The 20,934-nt window shown below is 42.5% G+C and overlaps 2 protein-coding genes across 2 annotated transcripts in view; both read right to left on the bottom strand.

Moving 5' to 3' along the window:
• Positions 1-1,189, bottom strand: part of cdc14ab (cell division cycle 14Ab) — a 32,775-nt gene extending 31,586 nt beyond the window's left edge. The window contains exon 1 of the mRNA XM_034149856.1: positions 803-1,189. Coding sequence (XP_034005747.1) covers positions 803-899 — 97 coding nt within the window. The 5' untranslated portion in view covers positions 900-1,189. The remainder of the gene's footprint in view (positions 1-802) is intronic.
• A 9,477-nt stretch (positions 1,190-10,666) lies between these two features.
• On the bottom strand, positions 10,667-19,826 carry rtca (RNA 3'-terminal phosphate cyclase). The gene is made up of 11 exons (XM_034149858.1): positions 19,644-19,826; positions 19,417-19,517; positions 14,950-15,093; positions 14,514-14,637; positions 14,056-14,114; positions 13,490-13,631; positions 12,857-12,978; positions 12,679-12,737; positions 12,368-12,462; positions 11,623-11,727; positions 10,667-11,007 (listed from the first exon to the last, which is right to left on the bottom strand). The coding sequence occupies exons 1-11, from the start codon at positions 19,812-19,814 to the stop codon at positions 10,909-10,911; spliced, it is 1,221 nt and encodes a 406-aa protein (XP_034005749.1). The 5' UTR covers positions 19,815-19,826; the 3' UTR covers positions 10,667-10,908.
• Positions 19,827-20,934: the final 1,108 nt, after the last annotated feature.

The raw sequence follows: 20,934 nt of genomic DNA on the forward strand, positions 1-20,934 counted from the left end.
GAGAGACTGTGTATTTATTTACACAGACAGTTACCATGGTGATCCTGATCAACCAAACTACCTGATCTACCTGGACATTTTTTTACTTTACACTATTATAGGTAAATGTACCCGTTTTGTTCATACAGTACAATCTCTGCCAATATAAAAAGCATTATTATGTATATTTAAAAGTCTGTCACCATTACATTTTTATCTTAAAGCACTTTGAATTGCCTTGTGTTGAAAGGTGCAATATAAATAAACTTACCTTAAATAAATAAAGTAGTTTAAAGAATGTGTACTTTAATTGAACAGTGTATTTGTATCTTCAATAAGCTCCAGTTGTACTTAAAATAAACTGTATTTGTAGTACCTTTAATAAGCTCTAATTTGTACCTTTTTATTTAAGGAGTAGTTCTCCCTTTAATAAACTCTGATTTAAAGTATGCATACTTGAAATAAACAGTTTATTTGTACCTTCAATAAGCTCCAGCTGTACTTGAAATAAACTGTATTTGTACCTTCAATAAGCTCCAGTTTAAAGTATTTGTACATCTTTTTATAGGTGTTGTTGTACCTTTAATAAGCTTTGATTTAAAGTATACGTACATTAAATAAACTGTGTATTCCCACCTTTAATAAACTCTAGATTAAGTATTTATACATTTGCATTATAGGTGTTGTTGTACCTTTAATAAACTATTTTTTAAAGTATGTTCACCTTTATATAATCAGTGTATGTGTACCTCTAATCGGCTCTCATATAGGCTCTGATTTAAATATGTGTACCTTTAATAAGCTCTGCTCTAAGTCAGGGTACCTTTGATAAACTGCGCGGCTCCCAGCGGCTCGGACTCGTCCGTCCCGCCGAACAGGGCGGACAGGATGGCGGAGTGTCTCACTCCTTCCACCGTCATGGGGCCGTCTAATCCCCGGCCCGATGGGTCCGTCTAATCCCCGGCGGTCTACCTCCAGTAACTTTTCAAACTGCCGTTAGCCGTTAGCAGAGCTAGCAGCGGAGCTAACAGGCAGGTGAACGGAAACTAGTCAAAAGTTGAAATAAACTTTCTCCTCAGTTTCCCATCAGCCCCTGCGGCCCTTTTTTGCTCACATAAGAACCCTTCTACCGTTCCCGTCACGGCTTTCTCCACTTTTCACCGGTGAATATCCCCGGTTTAGCATGTTAGCACTGCTTCACGACGCTCTGAGTCTGAAACTCTGATTGAGCAAATCCCTCTTTAAGACACGTAACTATGGCAACGAAAGCCGCTCCCATGGCAACGGCAGCCAATCATCAATGAGGACGCGCTGTGATGCCTTCAGGGTCCGCTGGGAGATTCACACACACGACGAGGCTTTCACTTACCGAGCGATTTAGTATTTGGATGTTATGATCCTTTTTTCACGTTATAAAGGAATCGTTCATACATTTTTACGGTTTGTAAATGTAGATAATGTAGATCGACACTGTCAATCACCCCATTCTGATTGACAAGCTAAAAGCAATTGGTTTTGATAAACTATCGGTGAGCTGGATGCAATCCTACCTGGAGGGGAGAGAACAGATGGTGGAGGTAAACGGTACTCTGTCCCCCCCCCTCCCAGTGAGCTGTGGTGTTCCACAAGGAAGCATATTAGGTCCGTTACTGTTCCTAATTTATGCAAATGACATGTCATCAGCATGTGACTGCAACTTGTTCCTGTTCGCGGACGACTCAGCCCTGCTGGTCTCTGACAGGAGCAGATTGCAGGTTGAAAAAACCCTCAGCTCCGAGCTCGGCAGAATCTGCACCTGGCTCGCCGATAATAAATTATCATTACACCTGGGTAAAACAGAGTCCATTCTCTTCGGTTCGAAACATAATCTCAGCAAATCCGACGACTTCTCAGTTGCAGTGGGTGACATTATTGTCACAAGTAAGAAGGAAATTACATACCTAGGATCTATTCTTGAGGCAAACCTCTCCTGTGACAAAATGGCATCCAATGTAATAAAAAAAGTCAATCAAAGAACTAGATTCCTATACCGGATCTCCTCTCTGGTAAACAAAAACACCCTGAAAACTCTGGCAGGAGCACTCATTCAAGGGTACTATGACTATGCTTGCACGTCATGGTACCATAGCACCTCCAAGGCGCTAAAAATAAAACTTCAAACATCGCAAAATAAACTGGTCAGACTACTGCTTGACCTTTCATCTAGAACCCACCTCACCTCTGCCCACTTTGACAACCTAGGATGGCTTAGAGTAGACGACAGAGTACAGCTACTTGCAATGGGCCTGGTCTACAAGATCCACTACACCTCTATGGTACCCATGTACATGTCAAAATTCTTCCCAAAGGTCAAGGAATACCATGATCATAACACCAGAGGGAGCTCCACAAATCATGTAAAACCCAGATTTGGCACAAAAAAAGGGGAATACACATATCGCAATTATGCCACATCAAGGTGGAACGCTCTTCCCACAACTGTAAAGGAAAGTAAAACTATACTTACCTTCAAAACCTCTCTTAAAGAGCACCTTCGGGGGAAAGCATTGCAAAACTGGCCCCGGTAATGGTACAAATCTCAACCTGTCGTACAATGGACAGCTTCCCCCCCCCATCTATGTATATACTCGCATTTTAGACTCTGTTACTAACTGTATATCTGTAGACTTGGTATGTCTTAAATGTCCGGTTAGGATGTATTAGAACGAAATCTAAAATGAAAATTGTAAATAAGCCATCTGTATGTAAAAAACCACCTGTATGTAAATTGTAAATAAGCCATCTGTATGTAAAAAAACCACCTGTATGTAAATTGTAAATAAGCCATCTGTATGTAAAAAACCACCTGTATGTAAATTGTAAATAAGCCATCTGTATGTCAAATATGTCTTATATGTCTTAAATGATATGATGAATTGGAAATGGGGGGACCCTGATGTAAACAAGACGAAAGTCTTTCTCTGGTCTGCATCCCCTTAACAATTGTATGTTTTGAGCTGTACTGTACTGTACCCAATATACAAGCTGTTAATAAACTTTTCAATCAATCAATCAATATATTATCCTTATGTATTTCCATTTTGGGAGAGTCTCCATCCTCCAGGGAGAAATATATTTAGTTATTGTTTACATTCATAATTCAGATTTGACATTTGAGTTAAAATCAGAGAGTCTTGAAGATCCACCAATACTAGTTTGACTCTGAATATTTACTATTAATAATAATAAATATTATACCGTTACACCTAAATAATAATTGTAACCCTAAAACAAGAGAAATATACATTTTAACAAAACGATTCAGGACTTATATTTTGCTGTCACCTGGTCCTATACCTGTGCCAAAAAGTACACTATGGAAGCCCATAGTGTACTTCCACAATAGCATTTCTTTACATACATATCTGGTACAATCGAAACAAAAATGGAGAAATCCGATATATATTTGCACATACTTTTGTATTTGGAGTTTGTATTTTCATGGCTGATTGCACTCTTTTTAACTCTTTACGTAATGTGAGATGAAAGTGTATGCAATTTGGTGCTTTCCAGTGGAAGATATTCAGATAACTTTATTAAGGTCAATGGTCTGTTGGTAACAGCTGGAATAACCTCACCTGCAATTTTGGGCTGTTTTACAATTGTCTGTGTTTAATTTTGTCTTAATGTACATTATTTAATTTCATATTCTGTTCTTTTACATATCATATTCTATTTACATGTATATAGACTTCTTGCACTACTGTTTATTTTTGTATTTTTGTATTTTATTATATATGTTGCATTGTTGGAGGAGCTCAGGTCAGAAGAATTTCATTGCCATGTCTACTCTGTAGCTGCTGAGCATCTGATGATATACCTTTGAGTCTTCCCCTGCAGAGCATCAGTAATGTTGCTCTGTTTATGTCTGCATCTCACCTGCGATCAGAGAGATCCACACACGGTTTGGTCCAGGTCCAGGTCCAGGTCCAGGTCCATGTCCAGGTCCAGGTACAGGTACAGGTACAGGTCCAGGTCCAGGTCCAGGCCCAGGTACAGGTCCATGTTGGAGGATTCGGGGCCCGTCCTGGTGTTTCCTCCAGGCCCCGGCGTCCGCCATGCTGCAGGGCGGTGTGCAGACTGAGGGAGGTGGTGTCAGGTGACCCGGGTCAGGTGTCTCCGGGTCCAGAGGGGAACCAGGTGTGAGTTTACAGCCTCAGGTTTCAACACACAGGTCTGAGACTCCCTGCTGTACGCACTGTACATCAGGTGAGAGGGCTCTGACACGGAGACGTCACGGAAACAAAACCCGGGGACACAGGAAGTCCAGAACAAAACAAACTACAATACCCAGAATCCAACACCAGAGAGATGTGTGTTTATTTTGTTTATTTTAGTGAGTGCCAGATGTGTTGCTGCTCCAAAGCACATTATTTGAAACCACTTAAAGGTCCCCTATTATCCTGTTTCTCATCAATATATTCCAGGTCTCAGATATATCCAGAGCCTGTCTCTGATTGGCTGAAACACCAAACAGATCATTGCAGCATTACCCATAATCCCCTCTGTTTCAGCCCTGTTTCCAAAGTGCTGATTCTCTGTCTGTTACTTTAGATGAAAATAAGGAGCCCCTCCCCACGCCCCTCTGAAGCCCCTTTCACACCGGCGCTTTTCCAGCTCCTGCTGGGAGCTAGAGCCTGAAAAGCGCCGGTTTTTCCTGTTCACACCGCAGCGGCGGCGCGTCATAGCTCCGGAATGCGGTTCACTTCCAGCTCCAAAAAGTTGTCGGTCCAGAGGCAAGAGCTTTGGAGCTTTGGAGCTATGACGCGGCGCCGCTTACGTCGAGGCGTGCAGGAAACCTTACTTTGACCATCCGTTCGCTGTTATTGATCATTGTGGAGAGAAGGCAGACGTTTTGTTTGTTATTATAGCAGCTATCGGATGGAATCAATACATGGGCTGTACAGGTTGTCATGTCCGACTATCACAAGTAGAATCATAATGAAAAATACGCCGGTAAAATGTGCCTGTATAAAACGGCTTAGCAAGTAGTCAGTTTAGCTTCGGTTGCTATGCTAACATCACCCATGTTATACCAGAGAAACTTTCATAACAGCGTTGTGATGCCAAACAGCGTCAATTCAGACTGACACACATTCACTTAAGGGTAACTGGGGATATGTATCAGCTGCTTGTGTGACAGTCAGACAGTGAATACTTTAGAGCCGCTAACGGGAGAATAAACTCCCGTTGAAGAGCAGCCAGCACTGTAGCGGTCGGTAAATGCCGCTGAAACACATTAATAAACAATGAACCACGGCACTCTGGAGAAAAGTATAAGGTTGGAGAAGCCGTTATTTAATTTAATCTGGCTTCGTATGATTAAAAGCAACACGATCGTCGACCCGACTCAGTCCCCCGGCCCGTTGTTGTTGTGGGAGAAATCTCTCGGCAGCTCTGGGCGGTGTGAACAGAGCGGGAGCTGAAAAGGGAAACCGGAGCTGAACCAGAAAAGCTCTCGCTAGGAGCTAGAAAGGGAAAAGCGCTGGTGTGAAAGCCGCATGAGAGAGATTTGGTTACAAAGAACTCAATGGTGCTCTAGGAGGAGATTCAGGTGATAAGGGGGGGTGGGGGGTTACCTTGGTTGCTGATTGGCTAATGGTTACACAAGACAAAACATCGTTATGACATCATCAAGTGGCCAAAATCTGATCAGCTCATTTTCAGACAGGTTTTATAAAAATGGATCAAAAAGAGAGAGAATCTTTGTTCCTGAAACTTTCAGAGTCTCTTTCCACAGAGGGGACACATGTTGATGAAGAGAGACATGAAGAAGAGGGGACACATGTTGATGAAGAAGAGACATGAAGAAGAGGGGACACATGTTGATGAAGAAGAGACATGAAGAAGATGGGACACATGTTGATGAAGAAGAGACATGAAGAAGAGGGGACACATGTTGATGTAGAAGAGACATGAAGAAGAGGGGACACATGTTGATGTAGAAGAGACATGAAGAAGATGGGACACATGTTGATGAAGAAGAGACATGAAGAAGAGGGGACACATGTTGATGTAGAAGAGACATGAAGAAGAGGGGACACATGTTGATGAAGAAGAGACATGAAGAGGAGGGGACACATGGTGATGTAGAAGAGACATGAAGAGGAGGGGACACATGTTGATGAAGAAGAGACATGAAGAAGAGGGGACACATGTTGATGAAGAAGAGACATGAAGAGGAGGGGACACATGGTGATGTAGAAGAGACATGAAGAAGAGGGGACACATGTTGATGAAGAAGAGACATGAAGAAGAGGGGACACATGTTGATGTAGAAGAGACATGAAGAAGAGGGGACACATGTTGATGTAGAAGAGACATGAAGAAGAGGGGACACATGTTGATGTAGAAGAGACATGAAGAAGAGGGGACACATGTTGATGTAGAAGAGACATGAAGAAGAGGGGACACATGTTGATGTAGAAGAGACATGAAGAAGAGGGGACACATGTTGATGTAGAAGAGACATGAAGAAGAGGGGACACATGTTGATGTAGAAGAGACATGAAGAAGAGGGGACACATGTTGATGTAGAAGAGACATGAAGAAGAGGGGACACATGTTGATGTAGAAGAGACATGAAGAAGAGGGGACACATGTTGATGTAGAAGAGACATGAAGAAGAGGGGACACATGTTGATGAAGAAGAGACATGAAGAAGAGGGGACACATGCTGATGTAGAAGAGACATGAAGAAGAGGGGACACATGGTGATGTAGAAGAGACATGAAGAAGATGGGACACATGTTGATGAAGAAGAGACATGAAGAAGAGGGGACACATGTTGATGAAGAAGAGACATGAAGAAGAGGGGACACATGTTGATGAAGAAGAGACATGAAGAGGAGGGGACACATGGTGATGAAGAAGAGACATGAAGAAGAGGGGACACATGTTGATGAAGAAGAGACATGAAGAGGAGGGGACACATGGTGATGTAGAAGAGACATGAAGAGGAGGGGACACATGTTGATGAAGAAGAGACATGAAGAGGAGGGGACACATGGTGATGTAGAAGAGACATGAAGAGGAGGGGACACATGTTGATGAAGAAGAGACATGAGGAAGAGGGGACACATGTTGATGAAGAAGAGACATGAAGAAGAGGGGACACATGTTGATGAAGAAGAGACATGAAGAAGAGGGGACACATGTTGATGTAGAAGAGACATGAAGAAGAGGGGACACATGTTGATGTAGAAGAGACATGAAGAAGAGGGGACACATGTTGAATGAAGAGACCTGAAGAAGAGGGGAACATGTTGATGAGAAGAGACATGAAGAAGAGGGAAACATGTTGATGTAGAAGAGACATGAAGAAGAGGGAAACATTTTGATGTAGAAGAGACATGAAGAAGAGGGGACACATGTTGATGTAGAAGAGACATGAAGAAGAGGGGACACATGTTGATGTAGAAGAGACATGAAGAAGAGGGGACACATGGTGATGTAGAAGAGACATGAAGAAGAGGGGACACAGGTTGATGTAGAAGAGACATGAAGAAAGGGGACACATGTGATGTAGAAGAGACATGAGGAAGAGGGGACACATGTTGATGAAGAAGAGACATGAAGAAGAGGGGACACATGTTGATGAAGAAGAGACATGAAGAGAGGGGACACATGTTGATGAAGAAGAGACATGAAGAAGAGGGGACACATGTTGATGTAGAAGAGACATGAAGAAGAGGGGACACATGTTGATGTAGAAAGAGACATGAAGAAGAGGGGACACATGTTGATGTAGAAGAGACATGAAGAAGAGGGGACACATGTTGATGTAGAAAGAGGACATGAAGAAAGAGGGTACCTACACATGGTTGATGTAGAAGAGACATGAAGAAGAGGGGACACATGTTGATGTAGAAGAGACATGAAGAAGAGGGGAACACATGTTGATGTAGAAGAGACATGAAGAAGAGGGGACACATGTTGATGAAGAAGAGACATGAGGAAGAGGGGACACATGTTGAGGTAGAAGAGACATGAGAAGAGGGGACACATGTTGATGTAGAAGAGACATGAAGAAGAGGGGACACATGTTGATGTAGAGAGACATGAAGAAGAGGGGACACATGTTGATGTAGAAGAGACATGAAGAAGAGGGGACACATGTTGATGTAGAAGAGACATGAAGAAGAGGGGACACATGGTGATGTAGAAGAGACATGAAGAAGAGGGGACCACATGGTGAGTGAAGAAGAGACATGAAGAAGAGGGCACACATGTTGATGAAGAAGAGACATGAAGAAGAGGGGACACATGCTGATGTAAGAAGAGAAATGAAGAAGAGGGACACATGGTGATGTAGAAGAGACATGAAGAAGAGGGGACACATGTTGATGTAGAAGAGACATGAAGAAGAGGGGACACATGGTGATGTAGAAGAGACATGAAGAAGAGGGGACACATGGTGATGTAGAAGAGACATGAAGAAGAGGATTTTGCAGAATAGGTCCCGGTTAAATATTGTTTTGCATAATAAATCACATTTAAATCTGACACAATATGAGAAACTACATGCGAGCCAACATGTATAGTTTATACGTCAATTAATAAAACAGGATTTTACCATTGAACTGTTTTTATACTTTCATAAATGTCATATTAGGTTTAAATCGATGGTTTACACCTTGTGCTTATCTCTCAGGTTTAGACCTAAAGCTAATATCGAGCTAACCCCCGATTTATAAATCTCAGATTTGATCCCTCACAATTAACCCCGGAGTTTGGCCCTTCGTCAAACTCTCTATTACCCCTCACGCTAAACTCACAGATTTACACGTCACTTTATCACTGAAGTTTACAACGGACGTAAAATCCTCGTATTTACACCTCATGCTTATCTATCGGGTTTACATGTTTTACACTTTCAGGTTTACTCATCCTAAATTCTCAGATTTAGACGTCACCCTAGACACTGTAGTTTACTCTAGGTTTAGCCCTTACCTTAAAGTCCCAGGTTGACAGCTCACTATTACCTCTTGGTTTACACGTATTGTAAAACTCTCAATTACCCCCTTCTTAACATCTTCATTTCAATTCAAACCTTTATTTAAAGTGGACCTATCATGCTATATTATAATAATATAGTGTAGGACCATACCTATATGAGGCATATTTATACTTTTTTCTTTTCAAAATACCAAACAGATCATGCATTTTAGCCATGCCTCATTTCGCTCTGCAAGGGCTGATTCAGTGAGAACAGCACCACCTACAGGCCTGGCATATGTACTACAGCGTCTCCAGCGCTTTCGAACGGCAATGGCCGTGGCTGTCTCCTCCTGATTGGTGGAGTTGGCCCAATAGCCGTAGCGCCACCGTCCTGACGTCAGGACAGTGTTCAAATCTGGATCAGTTTTTATCAGATCCGTTGCAGCCCCTTTTTTAGAGATTTGGGTATGGAGGAAAATAGAGAGGGTTGTGTTTTCTGACACTTGGTGAGTTCCCTGGAACACCGGGGACACATATTCATGTAGAAAAGACGTACACAAGTGCATTTTGCATGATAGGTCCCCTTTAAAGGATTACATGTACACACCTTACTGTCTTTGTTATTGTTATAATGATGTGTGTGTGTGTGTATGTGTGTGTGTATGTGTGTGTGCAGGTGTTTGAGTTCGACACCATCAAAGAGAAGACTTCAGATCAGGTCCACTTCTTCTTTGCGAAGCTGAACTGCCGTCATGTAGAAAAGACGTACAAAAGTGCATTTTGCATGATAGGTCCCCTTTAAAGTATTGAGGTAAACTTCGAGGTTGATAACCAAAGTAGAGTGTGGCACTCCATGTTAATAATGAAGAACTGATTATTAAATCTGCACAAGCAATATACGCAAAAGATTCACTTCAGATCCGTTGCAGCCCCTTTTTTAGAGATTTGGGTATGGAGGAAAATAGAGAGGGTTGTGTTTTCTGACACTTGGTGAGTTCCCTGGAACACCGGGGACACATATTCATGTAGAAAAGAGACCTGCTGCAAATACTGTATGTTCCACATGAAGACAGAAAAACTAAAAGGACATCATACAACAGATATAGGGATTTACAACCGACATACCCGGTTCATGGTTTTGCCATGAATTTAAACTGGAGTTGACATCTCACGTTAAAGTGGTGGGTTTAATCCTGACGCAGAAAGCCTCGGGTTCACAGCTCGTGCTAATCTCTCGGGTTCACAGCTCGTGCTAATCACTTCACTACTGAATTTAAAATTGGGTTTTTCTTTGATTAACCCCTAACGTCAAACTCAAAAGTGTTCACCTCACGTTATGAATGTCCAGGTTTACCCTCAAGCTCAGGTTTAGCTCCGACTGTAAAACTCTTACACCTGGCTTAACCCTGTTCCCATTTCATGTTAAAGTGTATAGTTCACCCCCGACGTTAAACTCTGCTTCACATGTGACTCTCTGGCGACTCGTCTCACTGCGAGGCTGAAGTCCCAGGACACCTTCGATATTACCCCTGATGTCTTGGCTTCACATCTCCCGTAAACTCTGGTCTGACACCCCGATCAACTCCCAGATTTCCCCCTCACGTGAAACCAGGATTATGTCTCTGTCCAGATGCATTATGGGAAATGTAGGATTAATTGTTTTTAGAAGTCAGAGAGCCTGAACAACAAAAACAGCGTGAAGAAGAGATTTAAAAAACAGAAACGGTTTTATTGATTTATTACAGTTTTAATGAAACACCCTGAGAGACAGCAGCTGGGGGGGGGGCATGAGCAGCAGTGTGTGTGTGTGTGTGTGTGTGTGTAGGTGTGTGTGTTCATGTCTCTACAGGCGAGTATGTACGCGATTTGTTTATGTGTTTCTCTAAGGGTGTTTATATGCATGTCCCTTCATGTGTCTGTCTACGTGTGTGTGTGTCTACGTGTGTGTGTCTACATGTGTGCGTTAGCTGCTCCTGACCCCTCACACTCGATGAGGAACGTGTCGTCGTTGCTCAGCTCGTCGTCACACTTTGTTATTGTGAACTTTGCCTGAAAAACACAAAACATTTAGTTATTGTTTACACTTTAATACTCCTTTAAATTAAGCAAAAACTAGTCTGTGCTTTCTCTCATGATGAGCCGACACCAGTGTGTAGAGGTCTGTGTATTCAAGTATATATACAGGAGTATTAGTTCATATATATATACAGGAGTATTAGTTCATATATATATATATATATATATATACAGGAGTATTAGTTCATATATATATACAGGAGTATTAGTTCATATATAGATATATACAGGAGTATTAGTTCATATATATATACAGGAGTATTAGTTCATATATATATATATATACAGGAGTATTAGTTCATATATATATACAGGAGTATTAGTTCATATATATATATATATACAGGAGTATTAGTTCATATATATACAGGAGTATTAGTTCATATATATATATATATATATATACAGGAGTATTAGTTCATATATATACAGGAGTATTAGTTCATATATATATATATATATATATACAGGAGTATTAGTTCATATATATACAGGAGTATTAGTTCATATATATATATATACATGAGTATTAGTAAAGCCTTGAATCCTTGAATGTATATATATATATTGAAATGTGTTTCCGCGGACCTGAGTCAGCTTCTCTGCGATGTGGATGGCCGTCTGTGTGTGCTGCGTCACCGGTCCGGTCCGGATCCGAGAGGTTCCCTTCGCCAGCGCCATGAAGATGATGACCTGAGGAAGAGGAGGAGGTCAGCGTTTAGAAAGACATAAGTACACAGTGGTGTCACAGTGGTGTCACAGTGGGGTCACAGTGAGGTCACAGTGAGGTCACAGTGGTGTCACAGTGGCGTCACAGTGCTGTCACAGTGGCGTCACAGTGAGGTCACAGTGCTGTCACAGTGAGGTCACAGTGCTGTCACAGTGGCGTCACAGTGAGGTCACAGTGGGGTCACAGTGAGGTCACAGTGGTGTCACAGTGGCGTCACAGTGCTGTCACAGTGGCGTCACAGTGAGGTCACAGTGCTGTCACAGTGGCGTCACAGTGGCGTCACAGTGGCGTCACAGTGGCGTCACAGTGAGGTCACAGTGGTGTCACAGTGGCGTCACAGTGAGGTCACAGTGAGGTCACAGTGGTGTCACAGTGCTGTCACAGTGCTGTCACAGTGCTGTCACAGTGGTGTCACAGTGGTGTCACAGTGGTGTCACAGTGCTGTCACAGTGGCGTCACAGTGGCGTCACAGTGGCGTCACAGTGGCGTCACAGTGGCGTCACAGTGCTGTCACAGTGGCGTCACAGTGATGTCACAGTGGCGTCACAGTGATGTCACAGTGGTGTCACAGTGATGTCACAGTGCTGTCATGAGGTGTCTCACCTGGTCCTGCAGGAACTCGTCCACACAGCCGTTGTGTCGGACGTTTCTCAGCAACATCTCAGCAGCTTCAGCCCCAATCTGCTCTGCATACACACCTGACACACACACACACACACGCACACGGTCAGTTTGATAATCACTTCATGTACAACATTAAAATATCAGATGTTCTTGCCTCTTCATTTAGCATGTGAGCATACTTCATGTAATAATAACGATATGATTAGCTCCATCTCTTTGCTGCAGATTTCATGTCAAAATGAAGAGAGTTTAAAGTTCAGTTTGAATGTGTCCTCAGGCGAGGCGCTCACCTTTCCTCCCCAGAGCCGATCCTGCAAACACACACCCTGTGGAGGACTCTGCGATGATTCTGCAAACACACAGAGAGAGAGATGGACCAATGAGAGAGGGAGCTGAATCACAGAGACGTCTGCACCACTCCATCACAGCTGTCGTTTCCCATGATGCTCTCTGGCAGTGAACTCTTACATGATGCCGTTAGCGTTCCCGGTGGCGTTCTCCTTCTCCTGCAGCGCGGGGATGTTGATGTACAGATCTTTGATCTCTCTCCTGATGGTGCGCACCGCCGCAGACGACATGTCTTTAGCCAGCTGAGACACACACACACACACAGGTCAGCTGATCATCCAACACCCACTACGACATCACTTCCTGTCACCACAGAGGCTGGCTGCTATATCTCCAGACTGTTACAGGGTGTGTATTTAGTTTTGAATCTTAAGGTAACATTGAGCTGTGTCTCTTTTCTGCTTGCCCCTCAGTGAGACTAATAAAGGTGTTCTTGAAACATGCTGTGATCATGGACCCCTGGTTTCTGTCATGTGATCTTGACGTGCTATATGTGACATGTATGTAGTAACGCGTGTTGTTATTGCTCTCTTTGATCCTTTCGCCTCCATCTACTGGTCTCTCATCCTTTCTTTATAACTAATGCTGCTGATGTGTTGTGATTTTAAAAAGGTGTCTGTCATCTGGCCGGGGACAACAGCTGGAAATGGGCCATGTTGGCTTAATCTGCCCCATTTACTGTTTGTTGTGACAGTGGATCAACGGGGACTGTCCACGACACGACGAACACACACACTACACTCTGGTTCTCACTTTGTAGGGCAGGACTCCTGCCACGAAGGCGCGTCCGTAGCACTTGGTGAGCTTCCCTCTCTCCGTCATCAGCACCGGCTGCAGCTCCTTCACCGGGTTCACCGTCACCATCACCTCGCCTCCGCCCTTAGGGTAGTACGCCCTGAAACACACACAGTTACAGACACACAGTTACACACAGTTACAAACACACAGTTACAGACACACACAGTTACTGACACACAGTTACACACACAGTTACAGACACACAGTTACAGACACACAGTTACAGACACACAGTTACAGACACACAGTTACACACACACAGTTACAGACACACAGTTACAGACACACAGTTACTGACAGGGGTGGACTGGGACAAAAAATCAGCCCGGGACTCTCGACCGCTAATAATATGTCAACCGGGGGGGAGGGGGGTGACTAGTGACTTATCCGACCGGCCCACTTCAGTACCGGCCCATCGGGATTCGTCCCGCCACTGGTTACAGACACACACACAGTTACAGACACAGTTACAGACACACACAGTTACAGACACACACACTTCTACCGAGCAGGAAACTAACCTCAGTCTGACGTCGCAGTCAAAGTGGACTCCAAACTTCTCCATGGTTGGTTTAAACACCTGAAGAAGAAAACCAGCCGTTAACATCCATCCATATTTACAGGCTGTTAGCAATGTATATTAACAGTGTGTTTGCAATATACAATGTATACTTAAAGTGTAATGACTGTTTTATACCGCCTGTAAACAGTGAGTATATACGCTGTTTTATCTGTATTTAAAGGAGTGTTTTCAGTGTTGATGTAACATGTATATTTATGGTGTAATTAGTGTTAATATAGTGTGTATGTGAAGTGTACATATATTGTAATCAAAGTGTTTTTGCAGTGGTATAAAGCGCATTTACATTGTACATATAGAGTATTGTTAGAGTGTCTAAACAGTGCATTTAGAGTATATTTACAGTATGTTCTCAGTGTATCAACAGTGTGTATGACAGTATATCTCCAGTGCAGGTACCTTGACGGTGTAGTCGATCTGAGGAGCCATCTCTGCGTTGGTTCCTCCCTTCAGAACGAGCTGTGAGGGTCCGTCAGCGAACACAGCGCAGGGGAGGGAGGCCTGCAGCAGCAGACACACGCTCCTAACACACACACACACACACACACACACACACACACATTATATGATTAATAAGATGAACCTTGATTGATCTCCCTATGGGGAAATTCAGCTTTATAAATACAGTGCCAGAGTTTTAGAGAGCGAAGAGGCTGCCAGTCTGTCCAGCGCCAGAGAAGTTAACATGCTTCATGATTACTGAACAAGTTATATGAATGAACACTTAGTCTGGACATACACATTGTGCAGTGCATTTAAAGTGCATATGAACAACGTTGTATCTGTATCTATAATGTGTGTTTACAGTGTTGATGTTGAGTGTGTATTCACTCACCCGGCTGTCTGTGGGTCGGCTGTGTGGTTTCCACAGTGGATCTTTCCTGGAGTCAGACTGATTTCAGTGGAGCCGATCTCTGCTCCCTGCAGACTCCCAGAACACAGATCTGAGACCAGCTGCAGGCCGCTCAGGTGCTGAGGTCTGCACACACACACACACACACACACAGTATATATATTTATGATACAGCAACTGCAAACAATACCCATCTTCGTCGCAAACTCCACTGCACATTGTTTTTTAACTTCTGTACGGAGCACGAACAAAAGGTTTGGCTTCGAGACTGGTTGGGTTTAAAGAAAGGAAATGTTCCTGCTTTTGAGTTTGTTTCTTCACGGCTGAATGCACGGTGTAAAAGCCAGCTAAATTAAATGTAATGTACCATCATTAAATATGATCCTTTAGAGTAGATCAGGGAGGAATCCTGAAGTCAGATGTAAGACCTTTTTTAAGACCCTTTCCATACATTTTAAGACCTCATCTCCACTTGGAGTTCTAACCGGTTACCTTGGCGACACACTTTACCTCACATTGACTATATACAGTATTGATTGTCCTTCCTCCTTATCTTCCAACCATTTGGACGCAGACTTGCATTTCCCCATAACCATGTTGTTTAACAACCGGCGTAAACGGAGCTTCGCGCTATCAAGCAGTGAGCGTGCGATGTCCTGTTCAGATGACGTCAAATCCAACGGGATGCCATAAATAAACTACAAAGAATCACACTACACACCTACGCAATGATTACATTCAGGCAGACTGTAGAATACAACCTCTTTGGACCATTTATATACTTATTGAAAACTAGCTACAAAATGTAATACCTTGGAAAATGCCGTTTAATACTTTTTAATAGCCTTCATTTTCGCTAAATTGATTTATTAACTTTTAATACTTTTTAAGACCCCGCGGACCCCCTGAAGACCTTTTTATGTATTTCCTTATGTTGTTTACGTTTGCACAACCATACACCAAAGCAAATGCCTTGTATGTGACCTGGCAGTAAACCCCATTCTGATTCTGCGTGGGATATGCTAACAAAGCTACATTTAGCATTTCCTGTATTATTATGTCGCGTTTCCACTACACGGCGTCGCTCTGCCCCGCTCGGTATGGCTGGGCCTCGTTAGGACTGGCTCACTTTATGGCGCATTTCCATTACAGTTTAGGAACTGGGGTAGTTACTATAGTAACGCAGTGTAGGCGGAGCCGTGACGTCATCTTCAATGAGAACCCCAGAAAAACAACACAGCCGTTAGCTGTTAGCACTCAGAGCTCACAGCTCCTCATATCTGTTCAGAAACTAGACAAAAGTTAAACAAGTACAAACCACAGACTGCCTGTGTCATGGTGAATACAGTCGCTGCTTTATTTCTGTCTGTATAGGCCGTTGTTGTGAGTGTGGACGGTCGGAGCATATACTGCGTTAGCTTAGCCAATCTCCATTTAGAAAACAAGCATTTTAAAAGGTGTTTCGCCTGCCGTCTGACTGCAGACTTGACAAAGCATTAATTCATGGTTGTTACTAACCGGTATCAGTATGTTGTTACTTCGGCATCATTTTGAAACGTGTATTATAATTAAATCACGGTCAAATATGTCCATCTTGTTGTAGTTGTAGCCCCCTTGCCAGCGATGCTCTCTCTAGTTTAGCATACTCAGCCCGACTCAGCCTCGTTGTCTCTGGCCCTAGACCCACGATTTTATGAGGCCAGAAAAACTGTGAATTAGGACCCGCCGGCCGGTACTAGGCCAAGTGGAAACGCAACCAAAGACGGGCCGCTGACGTCACAGCCCTCTTAAACCGGGATGCGCGCTGTAGTGGAAACGCGCCATTACTTAGAACTAAACCGACTAAACGTCCTATGAGTGTTGAGGGTGTTCTGCTTCATGATAACAAATACAATAACTTATGGACGCAAGAAAATCTCAGACGTCCATTTAGAAATTACACAAATCTGACCTTTTGGGGAATTTCACTGCAAATAAACACATCTATTATTAAAACAGCTGTGTGACCCTTAAGGCCCGGACACACCAAGCTGACACCAAAGAACTGACACAGACGGACCCCCGACTGTTGTGTCGCCTCTCGTCTCTGCGTCTTGGCCATGTGTCGCACTGGAACACAGCGCAAAGACTTCAGCCGACGGCCAAGAAGCACGTACGAACTGCGCATGCGTGAGTGGCAATAACTCTCCTTACCAGCAGGCGGCGGTAGTGTGTATTCGAGGCAACAACCGGAAGACAGACTGCGTGATACACCGAGAGAAGAAGAACAGACTGCGTGATATAAACAAACAACAAATAGCGTGCGTTCCATGTTCACTCTACAGCGAGAAGCTCATGGGGCTTAAATGAAATCTCAGATTTGCCTTCTTAATCGTTTGTTTGGGTCCCTCACTTCCGTTTTGCTTCTTATGCACTGATTCGCTAGCTGAACAGCCAATCAGAGTGATTTATTTTGCCGACTAATCGGTGAGCAGTCGGCCGAAAAAGGTGTCGGCGCGGCTGAAAAGACACGGCGGTGCGGGACACACCAATCTGAGTAGGGCGTGTCGACGCTCATCGTCGGCCTGACGCCCATCGTCGGCCTGGTGTGTCCGGGCCTTTAGAGTCTTAAAGTGAAACCGGCACACATGCGATCAATAAACGTAATGATCAGCCATGATGCACAGCTGCAGAAGACAGACTGTGGCACAGGACTTTTCTGTCTCATTCCCACACATTTGAAGCGTCTGCATGAGGCGGGTGGATGCAGAATTTAAAAGCGACTTCAGTTTATTGATTGTATAGAAGATTTGCTTGTTTGCCGATGAGTCTAAACGGACTTTAAGTGCATTGACGGTGTGTTTACAATGTGTTTTACAGAGTTATACAATGTGTATTTAAAGTGTATGTATAGGGTTTAATTGCATTGCATTTACTGTGCGTTAACAGGGTATATAAATAGTGTCGTTTTCTATGTAAAATGTATATTTACAGTTTAATTAGTGTTTATAAAATTGATTTCGGTGAGAATTTATAATAAATACAATAATCTATGGAAGCAAGACAAGCAAATCTCAGAAGTCCATTGAAAAAAATACAGAAATCTGAGATTTTTTGGAATGTTACTGCAAATAACCATACAAGTCATCTATTATTAAAACAGCTGTGTGCTCCTAAGAGACTCAGTGAAATCGGCACACATGAGATCCTTCCAGCAGATCAATAAACCTAATTATCAGCCATGATGCACAGCTGCCGGTGAGGGAGGAGGACTGCGACACAGAATCTGCTAAGTTTTCTGCTTCATTTCCACACATGTACAAGCTTCTGCGTGAGGAGGATCAATGCAGAACAGTAAATCGACTTCATGTAATTAACTAAATTAATAATTAAATCTTATAGTAGTTATGCTCGTTTCAGAAACTCTTGCGTTATCACCCGCTGCATGCAGTCTGGTCTCCATTGATGCTACGCATATCGTTTGATCAAAGTTTCCAAACAGCAGCACTTAAAATAAACTTTTATCCAACAGGTGATTTCAACCTGGATCCAGCATGTTGTTAGAAACAATAAAGTAGTAATAAATACAGCAGCTTTTCTGTTTTTATTGTTATCTGCAGAGTAAGTTAGCGGCTGCACTTTAATGAATAGGCTAACGTTAGCCTGCTAGCTCCTGGCCATGTCTGTGCAAAGAGAGAGAGGCGGGGCTCCGTTCATTCCTATGAGACTCGCTCTGTGGCGCGTGAAGACCGAAACGCATAACAAAGTACCCGTATGTGGGCCCACTGAGCATGCGCAGTTGAGGTTTCCCTTAAGCCTCGCCTCCGCTCTCCCTATCTCCGCTCAATCAGATGAATGAAGGGAGAAATACACTCTGGATTCAAATTTTAGCACATTTTACAACCTGATGATTTAAAAAAGTGATATAAAAGTGGTAGTTTATTTTTGCTCAAATTATTTACAGACGTCTCTTTCCCAGATAGTCCACAGATGTTTAACTTTCACAGTCAACTTGTATTTATTCTACTGCTTAGTTCAGTTTTATTTTCTATTTTGAGATGAAAATTGTTTATTTTCAATTTTTAGTATTTGTCATATTATGTGTTCCCAGGATCTATTTTACTTTCAAGCCTCTGTACACCATTTTGTATGCATGTTCACAGAGTGGTATATAATATATTTATAATTTATTCAGTATATTTTATACTGTTTAGATACTCTTACTTTTGTAATTCTTGTAGATTGCCTGTCAAAATGCTGCGTTGATCAATATAATTTCCTAATTTGGGATCAATTAAGTATCCATCGATTTATCTAATGCAAGTCAATGGGAAACAGTCCTTTTGGGCTAAAATGACGTCATACGGGTTGTAGTACCACCGTCGGCCACTACGTTCATTCACAAAAAACTGCCTCATCGCTCTCCCTTCCTGGGGGTTTAGAGCTACCGTTGAGCTAACGCTAACTCACCTGAGCCCCGGCGTGCTCCTGCCGGCCCGGATCTTTGTGATCTTCACGGAGGTTCCCGTGATGCAGCTGAGCGCCGCGGAAACCCGAAGGATCTGCCCGCCCTGAGAAGAAAGAAAACGGGGAGGAAACTCATCACACACCGGTCAGAACAGCCAGCTAGCTAGTTAGCTCCTCTGTTAGCATGTTAGCAGCGCGGTGATATTAAAGTGTTTATTGAATCTACTCACGCCCTCCATCACGCTGCCGTCGATCTCCATCACCTCAGATTCCATCTTCTGCCGAACACCTAACTTTAACTGTTTAACAGAGAGTCTGCTTCTGAACCGCCGGAGAGATGCTGCTGATTCAACTTCTGTGTGTCGAGTTAGACGGAACAGCCTCACGCACTTCCGGTGCATTTCAAAATAGAACGAGGGGTTGTTTTGCTGCTGTGAAGAATGACTCGTGGTTGTTTGTTGTCAGTAAACCGACATTTTAATTATGTCAATCCTTTTTTCTCTTCATTAAATCTAACTTTGTATGTGTTTCTGAAGCCTGTTTGTTTATTTTTTAAATAAAATAACTAGATATATTTGTTTTATTACACGCTTCGTTAAATACTTGATTCTGATTGGTCAATTCGGACATTTCAGAGGCCAGTTATACTCCATAACACACCGCTGCTAAGCTTAACATCACAGTAAAGTGAAACTATCAGAGGAACAGCAGTCAGGACACTTTATTCACATAAATATATGTAATATTTGCTATAACATACCCTTTATTTTGAAAACCATTTCCGGTTTAGCTCCGGTGTTTCAGAGAACTTTATGCTCTGGTGCGTCAGAGGTGTCTCCCCCTATAGGCCGCAAAGAGAACTGCAGCAGGAGTCACTTTCTACAACAAGGGGTGCTGCACAGTCACTGCCTAATAATAAGAATAACAATCCAATTAAAAACTGTTTTTTAATGTCCAGTAAATGGTGAGTACAACACAATAAATAAATAAGTACGATTACAAACATATCGAGATTTTATTTTGTATCTTTTAACTTTTTAATGCTATTTTATTTCTATTTCTGAAATATTTTGGACTGTTTATTTCTGTGTCTTAATTTCTCTTATGTACATTGCCTTGTGTTTTTTATGGTGCTGCCTGCAACGCAAACATTTCCCAAATTGGGAAGTACCGATCTGTCATATGTAGTTATCTTTTAAGATAAGATAAGATAAGATGAGATAGACCTCAGCAACAGGGTGAAAGCGAAAGTACAGATTCACACACAATTTATAAATACAATTAAAGCTAACATTCAAACTTATATACAGGTAAGTAGCTGTTAAAACAAGAAATGAATTAAATGAACATATATACATATCCAACCATTTAACATGACAGTTTCCATGTTAGCTTGTTTACAAAAAAAGATTCAATATAAATAAATTATAAAAAATAAGATCATATTAAATGAACTTAATATATATTTTTAAAACATGATAAATAAATCTGATTAATGAATAATCCTCTGGTCCGGTTTTT

This window comes from Trematomus bernacchii, unplaced genomic scaffold (assembly GCF_902827165.1).
Source record: "Trematomus bernacchii unplaced genomic scaffold, fTreBer1.1, whole genome shotgun sequence".
Lineage (NCBI taxonomy): Eukaryota > Metazoa > Chordata > Actinopteri > Perciformes > Nototheniidae > Trematomus > Trematomus bernacchii.